Source organism: Malus domestica, chromosome 15 (genome assembly GCF_042453785.1).
Source record: "Malus domestica chromosome 15, GDT2T_hap1".
NCBI classification, from domain to species: Eukaryota; Viridiplantae; Streptophyta; class Magnoliopsida; order Rosales; family Rosaceae; genus Malus; species Malus domestica.
This window is the reverse complement of record NC_091675.1, coordinates 8,973,081-8,991,207: the sequence shown is the minus strand read 5'-3', so window position 1 is coordinate 8,991,207 and position 18,127 is coordinate 8,973,081. Positions and strand designations below refer to the sequence as shown.

Here is an 18,127-nt window from a genome sequence, read left to right as displayed (position 1 = left end):
TCATTACCATGAATTGAATTCTATTATCCTCATAACAACTTTGATTTCAGTGGTTACGAAAACCTCCTCTTTATTTAGACAGTGGTTTAAGCCATATCCACATCAAGAAATGTGATTAATGATAACACCATTCCTAATTATTTTTACTTATTTTTTTATAAACGATGACATCGTAATTAAATAAAATTGCAACATAACAGCAAGCATGTATTTGGTGTACTCAAAACATGGTGTTACAGTAGGTGTAATAATATAATTAGTTCAACATTGAAAAAGAAATTTTTTAATTAATTGTATTACGACACATAGTGTACCAAACTATGAACCGGCATATTGAAATGGACAAGGATTGTTTGTCCTCCCACTTTCCGTGCCCTCCTGTTTGTGTGATCACGGTTAAACCATGTCAACATTTTATATTACTATTCATTTTTGTCTTATTATCTTTATAAAAAAAATAATATAAAATGTTAACATAGTTTAACCGTGACTACACAAAACAGAAAAGCACGAGAAGTGGGAGGGCAGACAATCCTTGTCCGTTTGAAATTTTCTCCCCATTGAGTTGCTTTGTTGACTTCAGACAGTTCCGTCCAATTGCGCACGGACACGTGTATGTAACGGGTTGGGTGGTCTCCATCAAGGAGGAGAGAGAGGAAACAATCAACAATTGTTGTGTATTCTTAATTTTTGTAATTTATTGTTTGCTGGTACCAGGCCGTAGTGGGAGGTGTCGGTGGCTTATTTCCTCCCCCATTTTACAGCGGCTTATTTCCTCCCCCATTTTACAGCGGCTTGTTTGGCTCCGCCGTCCGGATTTTTTTGCAATTTTACCACCCGTAGTAAAAGTAAATCTTCTTCAACGAGAACTGAAAAGCCCCTACATCCAGCGATTAAGAATAAAGAGAAGTTCATCCACAAAATACTTACCTCTGCAAAAGAAAATCAATAAATAACGAGTTCGTTTTGTCGTCCAATTGTATAACAATATATCATTGTTATGATCGCATCTGTTTGTTAAAGTTGATTAACTAAACAACTTTAGTTTTAATTGATTTTTTGCAAATATAATTTTTATAGTCATATATAATATGAATAGTTATGATCATAGACACGAAGTTTTATGAATCAATCGCTAAATGTTTTGAGGAACTCTTCTTCATCCATGAGCGGTTAAACATTGTTTCGGATCACAACTTAACTAATGAGTAACTTATCGATGTGGAATTCATATGTACTTCAACATACTCATTCATATGGGACCACCACATAGTGTTCTAGTGGGGCCACATGTACAAATTCATCATCAACCATTTAAGCGTGAAAGCAAGGCAAAGTAATAGATCGATAATTCGGGCAAGACAAGATAAAAACTCAAAACCAATCAACTCGCTCAAATATGGTAAGATTTTGAGTGCCACAACAACGATCTATTACTAACCACATTGATATTGCCTCAAACTCATCAACTTAACACGTTAAAGTTCTATCACAAAATGACTCGAGGTCCTAAGATTGAAAACATTCATCATACATTGTATTTTATTTTGTCACTCTTCTGATTTGAGATTCGTGTATTCTTCCGCAAATGTAATTACCAAGTGGATTCTCAAATTTTGACAATACAATTCCTATTTTAAGAGATACTAAACTTTGCGCAAAACTTGTAACTCAAATGTGTTAAAAGCGTTTATCCATGCCCCCAGGTTCTCTTTCCAATCTCTTCCCTTCAATATTGCTTGTGTAAAATATATATTATATTTTAGTTCTTGGATGGAATTTAAATTTAGATTTACCCATGGTATGACATCAGAACTTCAATTTTATGGGCAATTTAGTTGGTTGATGATACTAGAAAAATTACTGTTAAAACATTATTTCCATCATTCCATGCAGATAAATTGTGGAGACTAAAACACAATCAACTCTTCTTCAACCACAGGTTTAAAGCTCCGACAAGGTTTTAACGAGGCCACACAACGCACCATATCCTCTTATAGCCACCTCTACTATTTCCATTTGCTCTTTCTCTGAGCTATTATCACTCTAATGAATCAGCGTTCCTCCTGGACTTGGCACTCTTTGCACACAATTCTACTAGTGTTTTCATTTTTGAGTCATATCTACACTCGGTTGCTGTCGCCGCAGTCGGAGCAAAGCCTGCGCCATATCGACGACAGCAGAGTACAAGAAATGGGAAGCAAACGAGGTACTAGTGAAGATAACTAATACGAAAGCTAATCTAAGATTCAGCAGCCTAAGTCCTTTTGCGTGTGATGTTTCAATGGACGCTTGGAACACTAAAGTTGTATCGCCTCCACTTTGCACTCGCAACTTCTTATGGACACTCGGATCCCAAACAGTCCTACATGGATCAATCCGCATTTGCACTACCACCTGCTCCTCTCCGGCTTGCTGTTGTGTTCTTCAATATCTGCCACAAAAAATTAAAATGACAAATGTTACCAATGAGTAAATGCCGCGTTACATCAAACTCGCCATGAATTACATAAAAATGGAATATAACAATATTAGCATATACAACCCCTGTCTAGTGAACAATTAAGACTTTCAGTAAAAGCTCAGTCAGGGTTTCTGATCGACCAACACTTTCGAATCATGCTAAGAACTTGGACGCTACTCAATATTTTCCAATTCGAACAATGACAAGGTGTAGAATTTGGGACTCATATTGATGTTCCAAGCCGTCTAAACTTTTGCAAAATGGCTTGTGCATAGCTTGTGAATTGGATAGCAAAAAGAGTACTATTTGGCTCTAAGCACCGGAACATTTCTGCGCCGTCCCAACATGGTATAATGTGTGAAAAAATCTTTTACTGTAAGTAAAATCACATATTACTATGAATTACCATTGTAAACTACATGAAACATGTTAACTGGGATAAATTTGAAGCAACTAGTCAGTGGACCAAAGGGAGTTTGGCACCATTATAATTCTATTCCATAAACTCCCCATACCTCTGCAGCTTTCTTTCTTATCAAGCAAAGCAAAGTAATGGATTTGGTGGGGTAGACCCCACAGCCCCTACCCCATTCATTACACTTTCCATTTTTGATAACAAGTGATAAGGCCCTCCCCAACAGAACTGTAAATTTATCCCATCAAATTTCCTTTCCCACAGTACCCCATATCCAATTGTTTTGTCACATATAAACACATTCCAACTAGTGACTCTATGTTGATTGAAAACATATATTTGTATGCACATAGCATCACTAACTTTAAGAAATGGGCATCAAATTTTAAGGAGTTGGATTTCGATTTCGGATTACTAACCATGCGGACGCAACATATTTGACTATAATACGTAGAAGTACTTAATATTATCATCATTTGACGGCTAGATCGGTTGTAACCATAGTCTAAAATATCTATAATATCCCGATATTTCTATCGAAATTTCCGTGTTTTTGAACTACCTATATTTTTTTGGACTACCGATATTTCCAATATCATCGATATTTTAGACTTTGCTAAGTCACTCATGTATCTTACCATGCAATGTATAAAGTGTAAAATATTGTACTAATTCATTATATATAAATGATTATGGTGTGTTTAAACTTCTTTCATTAATTACTACATATTTTCTACACTCACAACTCGCTATATAATCAACTTAAATCAGTTATATCTATCATGCAATGCATTTCCTTCCAATTTTTTGTGATAAACTAATAGATAATTGACTAAATAAACATCCTACAAAGTTTCAATAAAAATTTCCAAATTTTTCTTACAATTTCCGTGGCTTTTATTCAATTTTTATCGATATCGATAATATTCCTATATTTTCATCGAAATTTCCGTATTTTTAGATTACGGATATTTCTGATATTATCGATATTTAATAATTGTAACCATCTGTGCTTACGTCTAAAGAACATATCTGACCGTCAGATGGTGATATTACTAATTGGACTCCTTGTAGTTGTCACCCTCTTACGGATTAGTAACGTGCCGTGAAAGACTGAAACATAAAGATAATGGGGTAATGATACACTTACTTGTCTAAGCATCTGATTCTCATTCTGCAGAGTGGAAAGCCTCTCATCAAGCTCAGAATTCTTCTGCTCCAATTCTTTGACTCTCACTTCCAAATCATTCAAATACGCCTTCTTCCTCTCCCTTGCTTGCTGTGCTGAAACTCTATTCCTCAACAACCTATTAATTTTGCACCCACATATTTAGACAATTCACCAAAATATCAACGACCCCATCGCACAATAAAAGGGCAGAACGGTAAAATCATCCAGAAAGAGGTGCATCTGAACCCACCTCTTCAGCCGCTTGCTTTCCTTGTCTGCTGGATTTCTTGCTCTCTTTCTTTGACTCTCACCAGCCGCTTGGACCCGGTCTGGGCCGGCCAACGAGCCGTTTTCCAGGCCGGAAGCCGACGCTCCCGCCGATTCTCCGCCGATCTCCGGCACTCTTCTGATCTCCTCATCACTTTCCATGCCTGAATTTAGGCAAATAAATTTTTATTTTTTTTGGATCCAATAAACGAAAACAAAAAACATAAGAAATGTAGAAAGTCAACTGCTTTTCATCTGAACAATGTAACAGGGCAGAGTTTTCCCGGGAAACAAACAACCAGCCAGTTGAGGAAATCGTCGATTCTACATGAACCAGATGGGAAATTTCCAAGTTCTTTGGATTTATAAAGATATACTTGTTGAACTCAAGCTTTCAACTTATTATCTGGAACAATGTAAGAGCAAAGATTTTCCATCCGAAAAAGCATTTTCCCGGGAAAATAACAACTACCCAGCTCAGAAAATCCTGGATATAACAAAACCCAGATGCGAAATCTCGAAATTCTTCGGATTAGCAAATAAAGTAGACAAATTGAAACAAACCAAAGATATACTTTCTGGAAAGAAAAAAAAAAACCCTTCAAAAAACTACTAAACGAAATGAAAAATCAAACCTTCTTTAACTTCAAGATGAAATGCGGAGCTGGAGGACCTTTCGCTGCTGGAAGGCAGAGAGCTCGCAGCGAGGGAGCTCGTCGCCTGCTCTTGCATTTTTCTCAGCTAAATCCAATCCAACAGGGATAGAAATAAAATCGAACTTTCTGCGGCTTCTTTCTGCCGAAACAAAATTAAAAGAGCGGGACAACAATGTTTGAGCGAGTAAATAACAGAGAGAGGTGGATTTGCAGCCGTCAAAGACTGTGCAGATCTGAGGGTTGTGGGAGTGTGAGCGTGGAGAGTTGTGAGCCATGAGGTGTGGCAGTAATCAAAGGTTTGGAGGGAGGGAGCGTGGAGGTTTGGTGACCGTTGGATTGGGGTTTGATCGAACGGACGATGTGGGGGGTTGGATAGTGTGGAACCACAGGTTCACATGGTGGAGAAATTTTTAGTTATGACGGGAATACGGATGATACATCATGTGTTTTTATGCAAGTGATGAAAATTTTTAATTTTTAAGTTATTAACCTTTTAACACACATAACCCATAATTTATATAAGAACACGTGGTGTACTATCTTGTGTGATGGTGATACTAAAATATCTCTCCACATTGTGTGCTAGATGTAAAGTGCATGTGTTTCTTCATTTTGGGGAAGCATCCAGAGTTAGGTTTGCCATGGAATTTTGGATACTCCATACCTTTGAGGTAACGTGTGCGAGATGTCCATAACTTGATAATCTTTATTGACCGCTAACATGACTATTAACTAACTGCATAAATTCTGGATATGGACAGCCAACTATTAGTCTAATAGTAAATCATTGCTACTAAAGTTTAATTACACCACGTAATTGAGTGTTTCTCTTACACATCAGTTTAAAATGACGTATTATATCTATGAGATCGAGCAATATATATGCTGATTAATATGATCGTTATAACGTACGTACATATTATCTAGTCGTTGAATACATATAGAAGAGTGAAGCTGCCCCAAAGGAAAGCAAGGGAGATCATTAGACCAATGCTTATAAAGTGAGCTAACTATAACAAGGACGTTGGGTACAGAAGCATGGTCAAATGTTAACCAATTCGAAAAGATAACATATCTTGAAGTTGTTTAGGTGTTCCTTACAAGCCAGTTTTCAGAGATAGATTATGCATGTAGTCTATTAACAAAAAAAAGGTTATAAAAAACCCATTTAGAAAAATCCTAGATATGTGATTCACGTTTGCGCTACATTACATTTGAGGTAACAATGTAACGGCTGAATACATATTAATCATGTTCGCATATATGAGGAGATTCAAACTTAAAATCTCTAACGAGTCTGCTAAATTAACGTATCTGATGATTCGATTTTTACCTGATAAGGGTGATAGTCTTTCACTCTTGATCTACCTTCCCTTGGGTGAATGGTAGATTGCCTAATGAAGCTCTTTTCAGAGTTGTGGAGGTAAAGAACTCGAAGACGACCCAATACCAGTTAGGTTTGACAACTTCATAGATTCGTGATTTCTGAAACATGAGTCTCTCTTTTGATTTTAGAACATATAAATCTACCGTCACATAAAAGACATTAGATATCTCTAGATATCCCCTTTGAAGATACCAACTTGAGATGTTAAGTGCGAAGTTGCCTTCCAAATTTACAACAATGTAACTTCATTTTTGGTGTCTTAGATGCAACATGCAAGTGCTGGACCACAACTATAAGGAACCAAAAAAAAAAAAAGGGCGCTTTTTAGTTATTTTGCTTATTTACTTGTGAGAGATTTTAAATTCGATTATCGTGAATGATGAGTTTAATATTAATTATAGAATATGATAGAAAACATCTAACTACACACTTTCTTTTTTATTTCTTTTCCTGGCTTCAGTGTTTGGGTCGAGAGTTTTTGTTTCTCTATCCTTAATAATAAAGAAAGTTAACTATAAATATTTGTTTGCTAAAAAAAATGCTGTCAAAAGATTTCTATTCCATCTTCCACCAAATTATTATGTCAAATTCATTTTGTAGTTTAGCTCAAATATCCTATCCATCGTTGTATTAAAAAACAGAAAGAAAAAAACCATACATAATTAACTTAATTATGATGCTTTACTGCAGTGACAAAAATCAATCATACCTATTTACTATGGTGCATGTTTGATCCTCACCAGTCTCCCTGCCTTCTAACAACTAACAACTTAAACACTATCGTTTGTCAAACAAAATAAAATAAAAACTTAACCCATGGTTTACACTAACAATAGTACAAATGCTAGAATCTGTAAATGACATACATTGCTAAACCTAACCGATTAAATATGCGTTGAAGAATCCAATTAAAATAAACGGATGGATCTAATACGTAAATATACTTTACCAAACCTTGTAAAAGCTTTGTCTATTTCTTCTAAATCAGAAGCAAATGGAGATGGGCTTCTCCCACCATTTCCTCACTACAACGTTGGGCATCAAACTAATCCGTCGGCATACCACTTTGTCGGTACCCTCGATTGATGTGAAATGCCAAAATAATTACAAGAGGTGATATGTTGGAACACCATTTCTTAAGTTACAAGAATTTCATCGAACATGTTGAATATAATATCCATACGGCATAAGAATTCATACAAACGATATTGGAGAAGGGAAGACTCGGAGATTGCTTGTTCTATTATACAGCAGCTTATATACGCACAAAAGTAATGACTAGGAATGAATGAAAGCCTAAAATCACACATCATAAAATGCACTACAAACTAAGGCATCTGGGTTCATGCATCGGATTTTCGGAAAAGAGCATGAAACATTTTCAAGAATTTGCTTTTGAAAGAATTAGGGTTCTTGGTTGGGACAGAACGGCTACGGGGGCATGCAGCGAGTGATGCATTTGAATGGCTATAGGCCTCGAGTCCACCGGGTTTGGCACTTTGGCAGGGCCTCAGCTCTCTTGAGTCGGCCCTGCCTCCCTCTCTTTGCAACACTAACTTATCGTCCCATATCAACCCCGACGATCCTTGCCTCCTAAATGTGGATGCAGACCTTGCTAACGTTGCCATGGCCTTCTCTTGGACAGTCGTGAACTTGTGATGGTATTTGGTTTGTGCAGGAATTGTGGTAATACCAATCTAGATGATTAGGCTATTATATATAAGAGAGGAAGAGAGAAGATTCCAAGGGGAGAAGAAACCGAAAGAGGTCAGGGGATGGCATCTAAACGAATAACACGCTTTCGATCGGTCTAATCTTATGCTTGAAGTTGTTGCTTCTATTAAACTAATGTTGTAAACATATTCTGTTTATGTCTTTTAGTGTAAGATCAAAGCTCTCTCTAGGCAAACGAAGAAGATTAGAGGTCAAATATTTTTCATTACCAACGTTTTCTGATACCAAATATTATTTCGAACTAAGGGAAGACTTCATTCAGCTAATCTTTTTCTTTTGGGTACATTGGATGTGAATGAAACCATAATCCGAGCTAACATTCCCTAATCCAAATTTTGTCCCCACCCCGTCATCATCGAGCTAGCCCGAGGCCAACACAGATGTTACAAAAACAAAAATAAGGTGAGACCTAAACCCTATCAGATGTCATTATAAACATTTAAGTACCTGATTTATACATCGGTTCACTAGACAGTATTAGGGGCAGGCCGTTGATAGGGAACCCGAGAATCTGGAACGCCTTCCTCAGAACGTTTGTCTTCAAACCATTTCACAACTCTTTTGCGGGGAAGGTTTGTCACATGCACTATGCTGCTGACCATTGCATTCTGTATCACATATCAAACATACAGAGCATGAGGAAATCGCGAACAAGTTCCTTTAACTCAAATATCAAATGAAAGTGCATTATATCGTTCAAAATCAATCAGCATAAAACATTCACTTACAGTGGGCCGCTTTGTTTTTCTATAAACGCTTTCAAGGGTTTCAACTTGCGCTTTCTTCAGTCTCTTTTGAGCAGAAAACTTTTGTTGCCTGACATGAACAGGCACCTTCACTGCAGGTTCAAGCTTTACAGAATCTGTAGCCGTTTCCACCACGGTTTCTCGAGTTGTTTCCACAACAGTTTCTACAGACTTTGTTTGGGACACAGATATCACTGTAGCAGGTTCATCAGGTAAAGCAGCACACATCATCAAAAGACTTGGAGGGGGTTCACGAAGCAATTCGAGAACAACAGCCCTGTCAAGGCAAAGCTCAGCTGCAAGAGTTTTTATCTGCAACAAAAAGGAAAAGCGAAAATTGAAATTGATTACAGTATCACACTTGCCAGCATAACGAAAAACCCCCAAATATCGGGAAGCAAATTTCCACGAATACTAAACCAGAGTTTACATAACTTGGTTATCTATTTTTGACTACCAAGTAATAGAAAAATATGTTTTTCCTATCTATTTCTCATTCATCCACACTTCGATTACGAACTTGGGTTTGTAATTTTGAGCACTCACGCCTATAATCGCCATGTTTCCTCGGCCTCCTTAGAACTCGAAAACTTATTTTCGAATCAAAGAATCAATATCTAGCAGGATATGAAGCATCCTTTATCTTCAATTTCGTCTCCAGTACAGTAAATGTTTGAAAATTATGAACAATTACACAACTTTTCACATATTCATCATACAAAATCTCATATTCAAAGACAAACGGAAACACTTACGCTGGTTTTGCGCCGACCAACTTTCAAAGCCGCCGCCAATCTCCGCAGCTGCCAAGTCTTCAACTTCACCGGACTTTCCTCTTCCTCCTCCTCCTCATCTTCATCATCATCATCATCATCATCTTCTTCTTCTTCTTCTTCGGCATAGCTCTCAACAACAACGTCGTCGTCGTCATCATCCTCCTCTTCATCATCGTCATCGTCGTCATCAACATCATCGTCGTCACCGTCAATTCCCAGTGCCTCTGCAACTTCCTGTTCGAGCTTCGCCAGCTCTTCTTCCGTTAAATCCTCGTCGTCAAACGATGCGTCGTCGTTTTTGAGATCCTCCTCCAGCAGCCTAAATAGCGCATCTATCGCATCCTCATTCACATCCTCCTCCTCCACCTCCACCTCCGCCTCCTTTACCTCCTTCTTCCCCAAAATTTTCTACATTTAACCACAATTCAAAAGCAGAATTTCAGCTTTTTTCAAAACAGAGAAAGCACTTTACAAAAAAGCTCATTTCTGAGTTCTTACCTTCCTTATCTTCGTTTTGGAGGGCGCGACTTCGGCGCGGTGGTTCCGGCGGCGAGCCAAGGCGAGCGTGGAAGAAAACCGAGTCGGAAAATGACGTGGTAGTACTAGATTGGTGGGTGGCCGTTCTCTGAGGGAAGACGGCAACGGTAGAAAGTGAAGCCCCTTGGGTGTGTTGAGCGCCGAAGCGAAAGCCATTTTGCTGTAAGTACAAAGAATACGGGATGGGTATGTTTTTGCCGCCAAACGGTACCGTTTTAAAGGTCGCAGAACCACACCGCTTCCTGCCCGAACGCCGATGAAATAACCAGCGCCGCCTTTCTGCCTCTGGGTTCAGGATTTATCTACTTATTTCCCAGTGTCCGTGTAAACTGTATAGCGTATTCAAAACGACCGTACTTTCGCGCGTTTCGTGCTAAAGCTTCAGTATGCTGTAGGCTAGGCTTTAGCCTATAGCGCTAATTACCTTCTACTCCTCTTGGGGAAAATAACGCAATTCTCATATTGCATTTTTACAAAATCGCATCATTTTATGTTTTTCGTCAATGGTCTTTCTATTCTTGGGTTAAATTAATAAACCAACATGATCCTCTTCGGATCTTTTTGGTGAGAATCTGGAGATTTATAAAACATGTCCGTTCATCATATATCGTACGGTCAGTTTATGTCAAGTACTGTTTGTATGATTTTTGACCATACGATATACAGTGGACATATATGATTCACGGATCTCGAGAATCCTCACAAAAGAACCCGAATTCATTAATAAATACTAGATTTCTAACTTTTTTATGGTCACCACATTATTTATGTCAAATTATGTGATTAATTGTTATTTTGAGACTCATTACAAATTAAGAAAGCAGTAAAAATTTATATAAAAATCAATTTAACACCTACCCCATCGTACGTAGTGAAAGATGAGACGATCACGTTGTAAAAAATACAGGTATGATTTACAAATGTTGTATCTCACTTAATAATTCAAGTTACATACAACATTCAACTGTCGATTTTTTAAATCACTTTGTAATAAGGGCTGTAAAATAAAAATGTATGAAAACACACAAATTTATGCTATTTTAATTTTTAACTTAAAAGTGTAATATGAGAAAATAAAAATCCGCCGGTATAGTTTAAAAATCAACACAAACTTGAGTTGGTAAAATGTTAGTTTAGCCGGCCCCAAAGGCCCCGAAACCGCTTCTTCAAAGACAAACGACGCTGCGTTGGAGCAGAACTCCGTCGTTTTGGTTTTGCCGTCCACAGAAACGAGCACCAATAATAATTCTACCATACCAAAGTGAGTCTCATAACTCGTTTCTGTCATAGTTTTTGTCTGAAGTAAACCGAAAATATGGCAACGGCTCCATCTCCATCGTCATCCGCATCATCAAAATCGTCAAAGGGATGGATAAACAGCATCTCAGCGATCGCCTCTCGCGTCTACTTCTTCCTCATCATTCTTCAGATCCCGCTTTTCAGGTACTCCAGTTCTCACTCCATTAATCCCCACACTCTCTGTATCCAAATCTGTGTAATTTTCTTCTAATTTTGATATAATCCCTAGTTGTTCAACTTGCTTGGCTATCTGGGTTTGCTTTATTTTGCTAATTTCCATGTTTTTGCATCTGGGTAATTGGTAGTTTTTCGGTTTATCGAATCTCGGTTGGTTAAAGTTTGAAACCCTCTGTGGGTTTATCTGGAATTTGGATGCACATTTTGAAGCTATTGGGACCGTATTGTTGATTTGGACTTAGATTTTTCTGAAGGATTAAGTATATTATTTGTTTTAGATTGGTCGATTGAAATTTGTGATACCCGGAGTTTGGCTTTTGGATCTGCAAAAAGGGATTTAGTTTAGCAGTTGAATTGATACACCTCTCACTTAAAACCATTCGGAATCTGGATCAGACAATTTACAGCAGTGGATGAACTGAGATAGGCGTAGTGAGAGTTGACTTGTGCTCAGAGGAAGTGTATATTTACTGAAAGTACTTCTTTAGGGAACTTATTTCTGAGAAGCGGGTAGGATTGCGTTGATTTTCAAGCATCCATATTTATAGGTTCATGTGGAACCTGTATTGATCTGGAAATGGAGGTTGATTCCCGTGGTAGAAAACTTATTTGGGAATTTTAGGTGTTCCGCAGTGTATTTATTTGAACTGATATATTGTATTGGTATTGAGCTGTTAAGTTTTAGTATTCATGTAATACGATATCTATTTTGTTCTTTGAACCTCCATTATTTACTGAAGGATTATGCATCCTTTTTGGCTTTCTTGTTTAGTACATACTTCATACACATGCTCATAACTTGTTTTTACTCTGTTCTGAATTTATCTCCTCCACGCATCTATTCTCTCATTGCATCTGCATGGGTGGTGACCGTTAAGTACCTTTTCGTATCATAATTGAGCACCATTTTCATCTTAGTTCAAAAGACACTTTGTTCCTCTGGATAGTCTTGATCAGAAGAAGAAAATCAAAATCATTTAAAATCTTTGTTCATTTAATGCCTGTGCAGATGCATTTAGAAGAAAAAGGAAAATTATAACTCTCTGTGTTCGTCTTGATAATTTTCTGTCTCTTCCTTTTCTATTGTTACAGAGTTCCATGCAGATCTGGCATGTGTACCACACCGTTGCATGTCACATCTTCCCAGCTGATTGCAAGTGAAATCTTTCCTGCTGCTGCAGTTAAGGCCCTCCTCTACCCCGGAGCTGTTGCAAATGGACTTGCAAAAAACATGACTGTCCCAAGTTGGAATAACCTATTGGAAGTCTATAACTTGACTAGTGCAAAGGAAGCCTCTCCGGTTACTGATCTCCAGCGCTTAGAGGTTCTATTTCTCAACTGACACTTTCCCCTTTCCGTTGTTTAAATGGATATTCAAATTCTATATCGAGGAAGCCTCCAATTTCTTGTTTATTCAGTGTTGCTGTCTTACGAATTATTACTTTTTGGTTCTATTTGTATTCTTTTCCACTCAATTTTCCAACTATGACTGGGAGTCGTGTCTACTTTAGGAAGGTTAATTTTCTTATCCAGTTGGATTGATAATGATTAATGAGTATGATAGGAACCTGAGTTAACTTAGGAAAATCAGATGATTGAGTAATTGTTTTATACTTTGTTCTATGCTGTCAAGGGATTCTTTTACGCAGATGGTTTGCATCTAGGATCCATATTCATACTAAAGTACCTGGCTGAAATTTCCTCTCCCGCGATTTTCCTTGGACGGGCATTAGATATGCCCTAGAGTTCACATAGAGTTCAATATCAGCACTAGCAAACCAATAGGATTTCATGTTTGACAATCTGAAGTAGTAATCTAATATCTGTTTTTCGATAAATTCACCAGGTTCTAGCTGGAAGTTACTTCGCTGTGGCTGGAGCTCTTGTGGGAATTCTAAAACGAGGGAGGATGAGCATGTTCGGGATGCTTCTAGTTCTCTGGGGCCTCATCAAAGAAGGGATTCTCGGAAAGCCCGTGAACACAGACCCTACAAAAGCTGTGTTTGTCTACCCAACCATGCTCATTGCTGTAATCGCTGCTTTCTCGTCTGTAAAGTATAATATGAAGAAGGCTGCTGCAAGAAGTGCACCTGCAGCAAGGCCCATTGCAAAGCCTCTTCAAAGGTCTTCAAAATCTAAGCTGAAATGAGTTCAAGTATGTAATCCATCAAATTTTTGTTCAACCTTTCGGGGTTCGTGAGGAAACTGTACGTTTTGGTTCCAATATGTTGTGTTTCTGAAAAAAAATTATCGTCAGTATTGAAAATTACAGTTGTTTCTCCAATCTTTCATGTAAAAATTACAGTTGATTCTATGCTTCCTGTTAAAATACATCTACAAAGATTCAATTCCGTACCTATATTTTCAATTGCATGGAATTTGGTCCCGATAATTTGCCCAATGTTCCAATCCGAGGGCATCTGTCAACTTCTTGTTAATTTCTTGTGCAAAATCTTCATGCACATTCTCGTATTGGATATTATTTCCGACTTGTATCAACAACAACAACAACAACAACAAAGCCTTTTCCCACTAAGTGGGGTCGGCTATATGAATCCTAGAACGCCATTGCGCTCGGTTTTGTGTCATGTCATCCGTTAGATCCAAGTACTCTAAGTCTTTTCTTAGAGTCTCTTCCAAAGTTGTCCTAGGTCTTCCTCTACCCCTTCGGCCCTGAACCTCTGTCCCGTAGTCACATCTTCGAACCGGAGCGTCAGTCGGCCTTCTTTGCACATGTTCAAAATCACCGGAGCCGATTTTCTCTCATATTTCCTACAATTTCGGCTACTCCTACTTTACCTCGGATATCCTCATTCCCAATCTTATCCTTTCTCGTGTGCCCACACATCCCACGAAGCATCCTCATCTCCGCTACACCCATTTTGTGTACGTGTTGATGCTTCACCACCCAACATTCTGTGCCATACAACATCGCTAGCCTTATTGCCGTCCTATAAAATTTTCCCTTGAGCTTCAGTGGCCTACGACGGTCACACAACACGCCGGATGCACTCTTTCCATCCAGCTCGTATTCTATGGTTGAGATCTCCATCTAATTCTCCGTTCTCTTGCAAGATAGATCCTAGGTAGCGAAAACGATCGCTTTTTGTGATCTTCGCTAGATTGCTCCGGTCATTAGTGTGGATAAGTATATAAATGGATAGAGATAGGAAAGCAAACACAAGATGTACGTGGTTCACCCAGATTGGCTACGTCCACGGAATAGAAGAGTTCTCATTAATTGTGAAGGGTTTACACAAGTACATAGGTTCAAGCTCTCATTTAGTGAGTACAAGTGAATGATTTAGTACAAATGACATTAGGAAATATTGTGGGAGAATGATCTCGTAGTCACGAAACTTCTAAGTATCGGAGTGTGGTGTCGTCTTGACTTGCCTTATCTGTCTCATAGGTAGATGTGGCATCTTCTCTGGAAGTACTCTTCCTCCATCCAGGGGTGGTATCTTTAACTGGTGGAGATGCACAAGGTAATGTATCAATTTCACTTGAAGCTTACTTGTAGTTTCAGGCTTGGTCAAGCGCGATACAAACCATGTAGTAGGAGTCCCCCAAGTCGCCGAGCTAGGGGGTCTGCTGAAAGAGGTGACAGACAAGGTAAGCAATCAGAGCTCCGACTGATTGTTCACCTTCTCCCCATCTTGCAGCAGCATGAAGGATAAAGAGAAGAAAAATGAGAAGAGATGATATGAGATACTTTTGCTTTTGAAGAAGTAACTTTCCACAGGCTTATTCTTGAACTGAGCTGGAGGGTTTTCTGGTTTCCTCCAGAGTATAAGGCCGACTGAAGAATTTGAGGGTCAAAACAAGTCCATCAAATCTAGAGTACGTTCCACCCTGCTGATATGGGATACTTTTGCTTTTGACAGAGTAATGAATGTATCGGCACGTGTGCTGTTACGCTTGTCTCCACATGCTTCCTTGTATCCTTCGCACTTGCCCTATCTGTTCCTCAAGCAGATGCGGAATCTTCCCTGGAAACATAAGATGTTGAAGATGAGTACTCGAGAGCAATGCCAGGTAAGTAATCAGGTAAGGGGTTCCAGGCAGTCAGTTCCTGGCTGGGAGCTTGATTCCAAGTGCTGACTGATTGCTCTCTTTCTCCTTGTCTTGCAGGTAAAAACAAGGCCAAAAGAAAAGACAGGGAAAAAGCATGATATGGGATACTCTTGCTTTTAACCCTGATGATATGAGATATTCTTGCTCTAGTATAGCTTGTTTGCAGAGGTATTATCGGGGGGAAAGAAAGCTGAATATTTCGAAAGGCTTCGTTGGGAGTGCCCTCTCAGATATGATGAAGGGTTGAGCATTTTTGCAGGTCTGCCTGTCCGTTGGGGATGAAGGTCGACATATATAGGAGTCTCCCTAACAATAAGTAGTAATGCTATTCCTTTACCCTGCTTGGTCATAGCACGGTAGTGGGAGCTGCCAGTTTCACATGTTTTAACTCTGTCAGAGCACTTTGAAAAAGTGGTCTGTGGTATCTGGCTCTCGAGATTCGGAGAACGATGCCTCTTCGATTTTTGAGAAAGCAATCATGCTGGGGGTATGACTCTCGAGATTCGGAGAGCAGTGTCTCTTCGATTTTTGAGGAAGTAATCATGTTGGGAGTCTGGCTCTCGAGATTCGGAGGGCGGTGCCTCTTCGATTTTGGAGCAAGCAATCTTGTTGGGAGTGTTGTCTCGAATGTGAGTAAAGGTTGGGCATGTTTGCTAGTCTACCTTGCCACGAAGCACAAAGGTTGACACACAGGGACTTTCCAATTATCCAGCAATGGTACTGTTCCTTTACCCTCTCTTCGATTTTGAGAAAGTAGTCATGTTGGGAGTCTGGCTCTCGAGATTCGGAGGACGGTGCCTCTTCGATTTTGGAGCAAGCAATCTTATTGGGAGTGTTTTCTCGAATGTGAGTAAAGGTTGGGCATGTTTGCTAGTCTACCTTGCCACGAAGCACAGAGGTTGACACACAGGGACTTTCCAATTATCCAGCAGTGGTACTGTTCCTTTACAGTTGTGGGTAATAATATGGTAGCTAGACCTTCAAAATTTATGTGTCTAAACTTTTGTTAGTGCTGTTTCTTTGCTATTCTTTTACCTTTCTTGGTCAGAGCGATGTAGTGGGAGCTGCAAGCTTCACGTGCTCAACTTTGGCAGAGAACTTTGGCAAAGTTATTTGTGGTACCCATGAGCTATTGTTGCGTGTGGGAAGTGGGTGATTGAACAGTAAGATTCATGTGCTTTCTACTTCACCAGAAGTCTTCGACAGAATGCCCATAATTTCTGCAAAGCTGAGTGTGCGTGTGACAGGTGCTGACAAGGCTAGAAAAGTAGGTGCCTCTTCGATTTCTGAGATCGGCCCTCGTGGTCTCTGAGCAGCCCAGCTTTTGAGAAAGCGAGCGCCTCTTCGATTGATTCGGAGAACGATGCCTCATCGATTTTTGAGAAAGCAATCATGCTGGGGGTCTGGCTCTCGAGATTCGGGGAGCAGTGTCTCTTCGATTTTTGAGAAAGTAATCATGTTGGGAGTCTGGCTCTCGAGATTCGGAGGGCGGTGCCTCTTCGATTTTGGAGCAAGCAATCTTGTTGGGAGTGTTTTCTCGAATGTGAGTAAAGGTTGGGCATGTTTGCTAGTCTACCTTGCCACGAAGCACAGAGGTTGACACACAGGGACTTTCCAATTATCCAGCAATGGTACTGTTCCTTTACCCTCTCTTCGATTTTTAAGAAAGTAGTCATGTTGGGAGTCTGGCTCTCGAGATTCGGAGGACGGTGCCTCTTCGATTTTGGAGCAAGCAATCTTATTGGGAGTGTTTTCTCGAATGTGAGTAAAGGTTGGGCATGTTTGCTAGTCTACCTTGCCACGAAGCACAGAGGTTGACACACAGGGACTTTCCAATTATCCAGCAGTGGTACTGTTCCTTTACCCTTGTGGGTAATAATATGGTAGCTAGACCTTCAAAATTTATGGGTCTAAACTTTGTTAGTGCTGTTTCTTTGCTATTCTTTTACCCTTCTTGGTCAGAGCGATGTAGTGGGAGCTGCAAGCTTCACGTGCTCAACTTTGGCAGAGAACTTTGGCAAAGTTATCTGTGGTACCCATGAGCTATTGTTGCGTGTGGGAAGTGGGTGATTGAACAGTAAGATTCATGTGTTTTCTACTTCCCCAGAAGTCTTTGACAGAATGCCCATAATTTCCGCAAAACTGAGTGTGCGTGTGACAGGTGCTGACAAGGCTGGAAAAGGCTGGAAAAGTAGGTGCCTCTTCGATTTCTGAGATCGGCCCTCGTGGTCTCTGAGGAGCCCAGCTTTTGAGAAAGCGAGCGCCTCTTCGATTTTTGAGATCGGCCTTCGTGGTCTTTGAGCAGCCCAACTTTTGAGAAAGCAAACGCCTCTTCGATTTCTGAGATCAACCCTCGTGATCTCTAAGCAGCCCAGCTTTTGAGAAAGCAAACGCCTCTTCGATTTCTGAAGCTTCGTCGAG

General features: G+C 39.5%; 3 protein-coding genes across 3 annotated transcripts; 1 reads left to right on the top strand and 2 right to left on the bottom strand.

The window, feature by feature from the left end:
• Nucleotides 1–2,081: 2,081 nt before the first annotated feature.
• LOC139192118 (transcription factor HY5-like) lies at nucleotides 2,082–5,232 on the bottom strand. The gene is made up of 4 exons (XM_070813484.1): nucleotides 4,953–5,232; nucleotides 4,301–4,481; nucleotides 4,030–4,186; nucleotides 2,082–2,434 (listed from the first exon to the last, which is right to left on the bottom strand). Exons 1-4 carry the CDS (start codon nucleotides 5,047–5,049, stop codon nucleotides 2,375–2,377), a joined length of 495 nt encoding a protein of 164 aa, XP_070669585.1. The 5' UTR covers nucleotides 5,050–5,232; the 3' UTR covers nucleotides 2,082–2,374.
• Nucleotides 5,233–8,325: 3,093 nt separating this feature from the next.
• LOC139192116 (protein OVEREXPRESSOR OF CATIONIC PEROXIDASE 3-like) lies at nucleotides 8,326–10,633 on the bottom strand. The gene is made up of 4 exons (XM_070813483.1): nucleotides 10,115–10,633; nucleotides 9,596–10,024; nucleotides 8,823–9,152; nucleotides 8,326–8,702 (listed from the first exon to the last, which is right to left on the bottom strand). Exons 1-4 carry the CDS (start codon nucleotides 10,307–10,309, stop codon nucleotides 8,562–8,564), a joined length of 1,095 nt encoding a protein of 364 aa, XP_070669584.1. The 5' UTR covers nucleotides 10,310–10,633; the 3' UTR covers nucleotides 8,326–8,561.
• Nucleotides 10,634–11,220: 587 nt separating this feature from the next.
• Nucleotides 11,221–13,988, top strand: LOC103415508 (uncharacterized). Its single transcript, XM_070813482.1, has 3 exons — nucleotides 11,221–11,596; nucleotides 12,722–12,953; nucleotides 13,476–13,988. Exons 1-3 carry the CDS (start codon nucleotides 11,469–11,471, stop codon nucleotides 13,776–13,778), a joined length of 663 nt encoding a protein of 220 aa, XP_070669583.1. The 5' UTR covers nucleotides 11,221–11,468; the 3' UTR covers nucleotides 13,779–13,988.
• The last annotated feature ends 4,139 nt before the right edge of the window (nucleotides 13,989–18,127 follow it).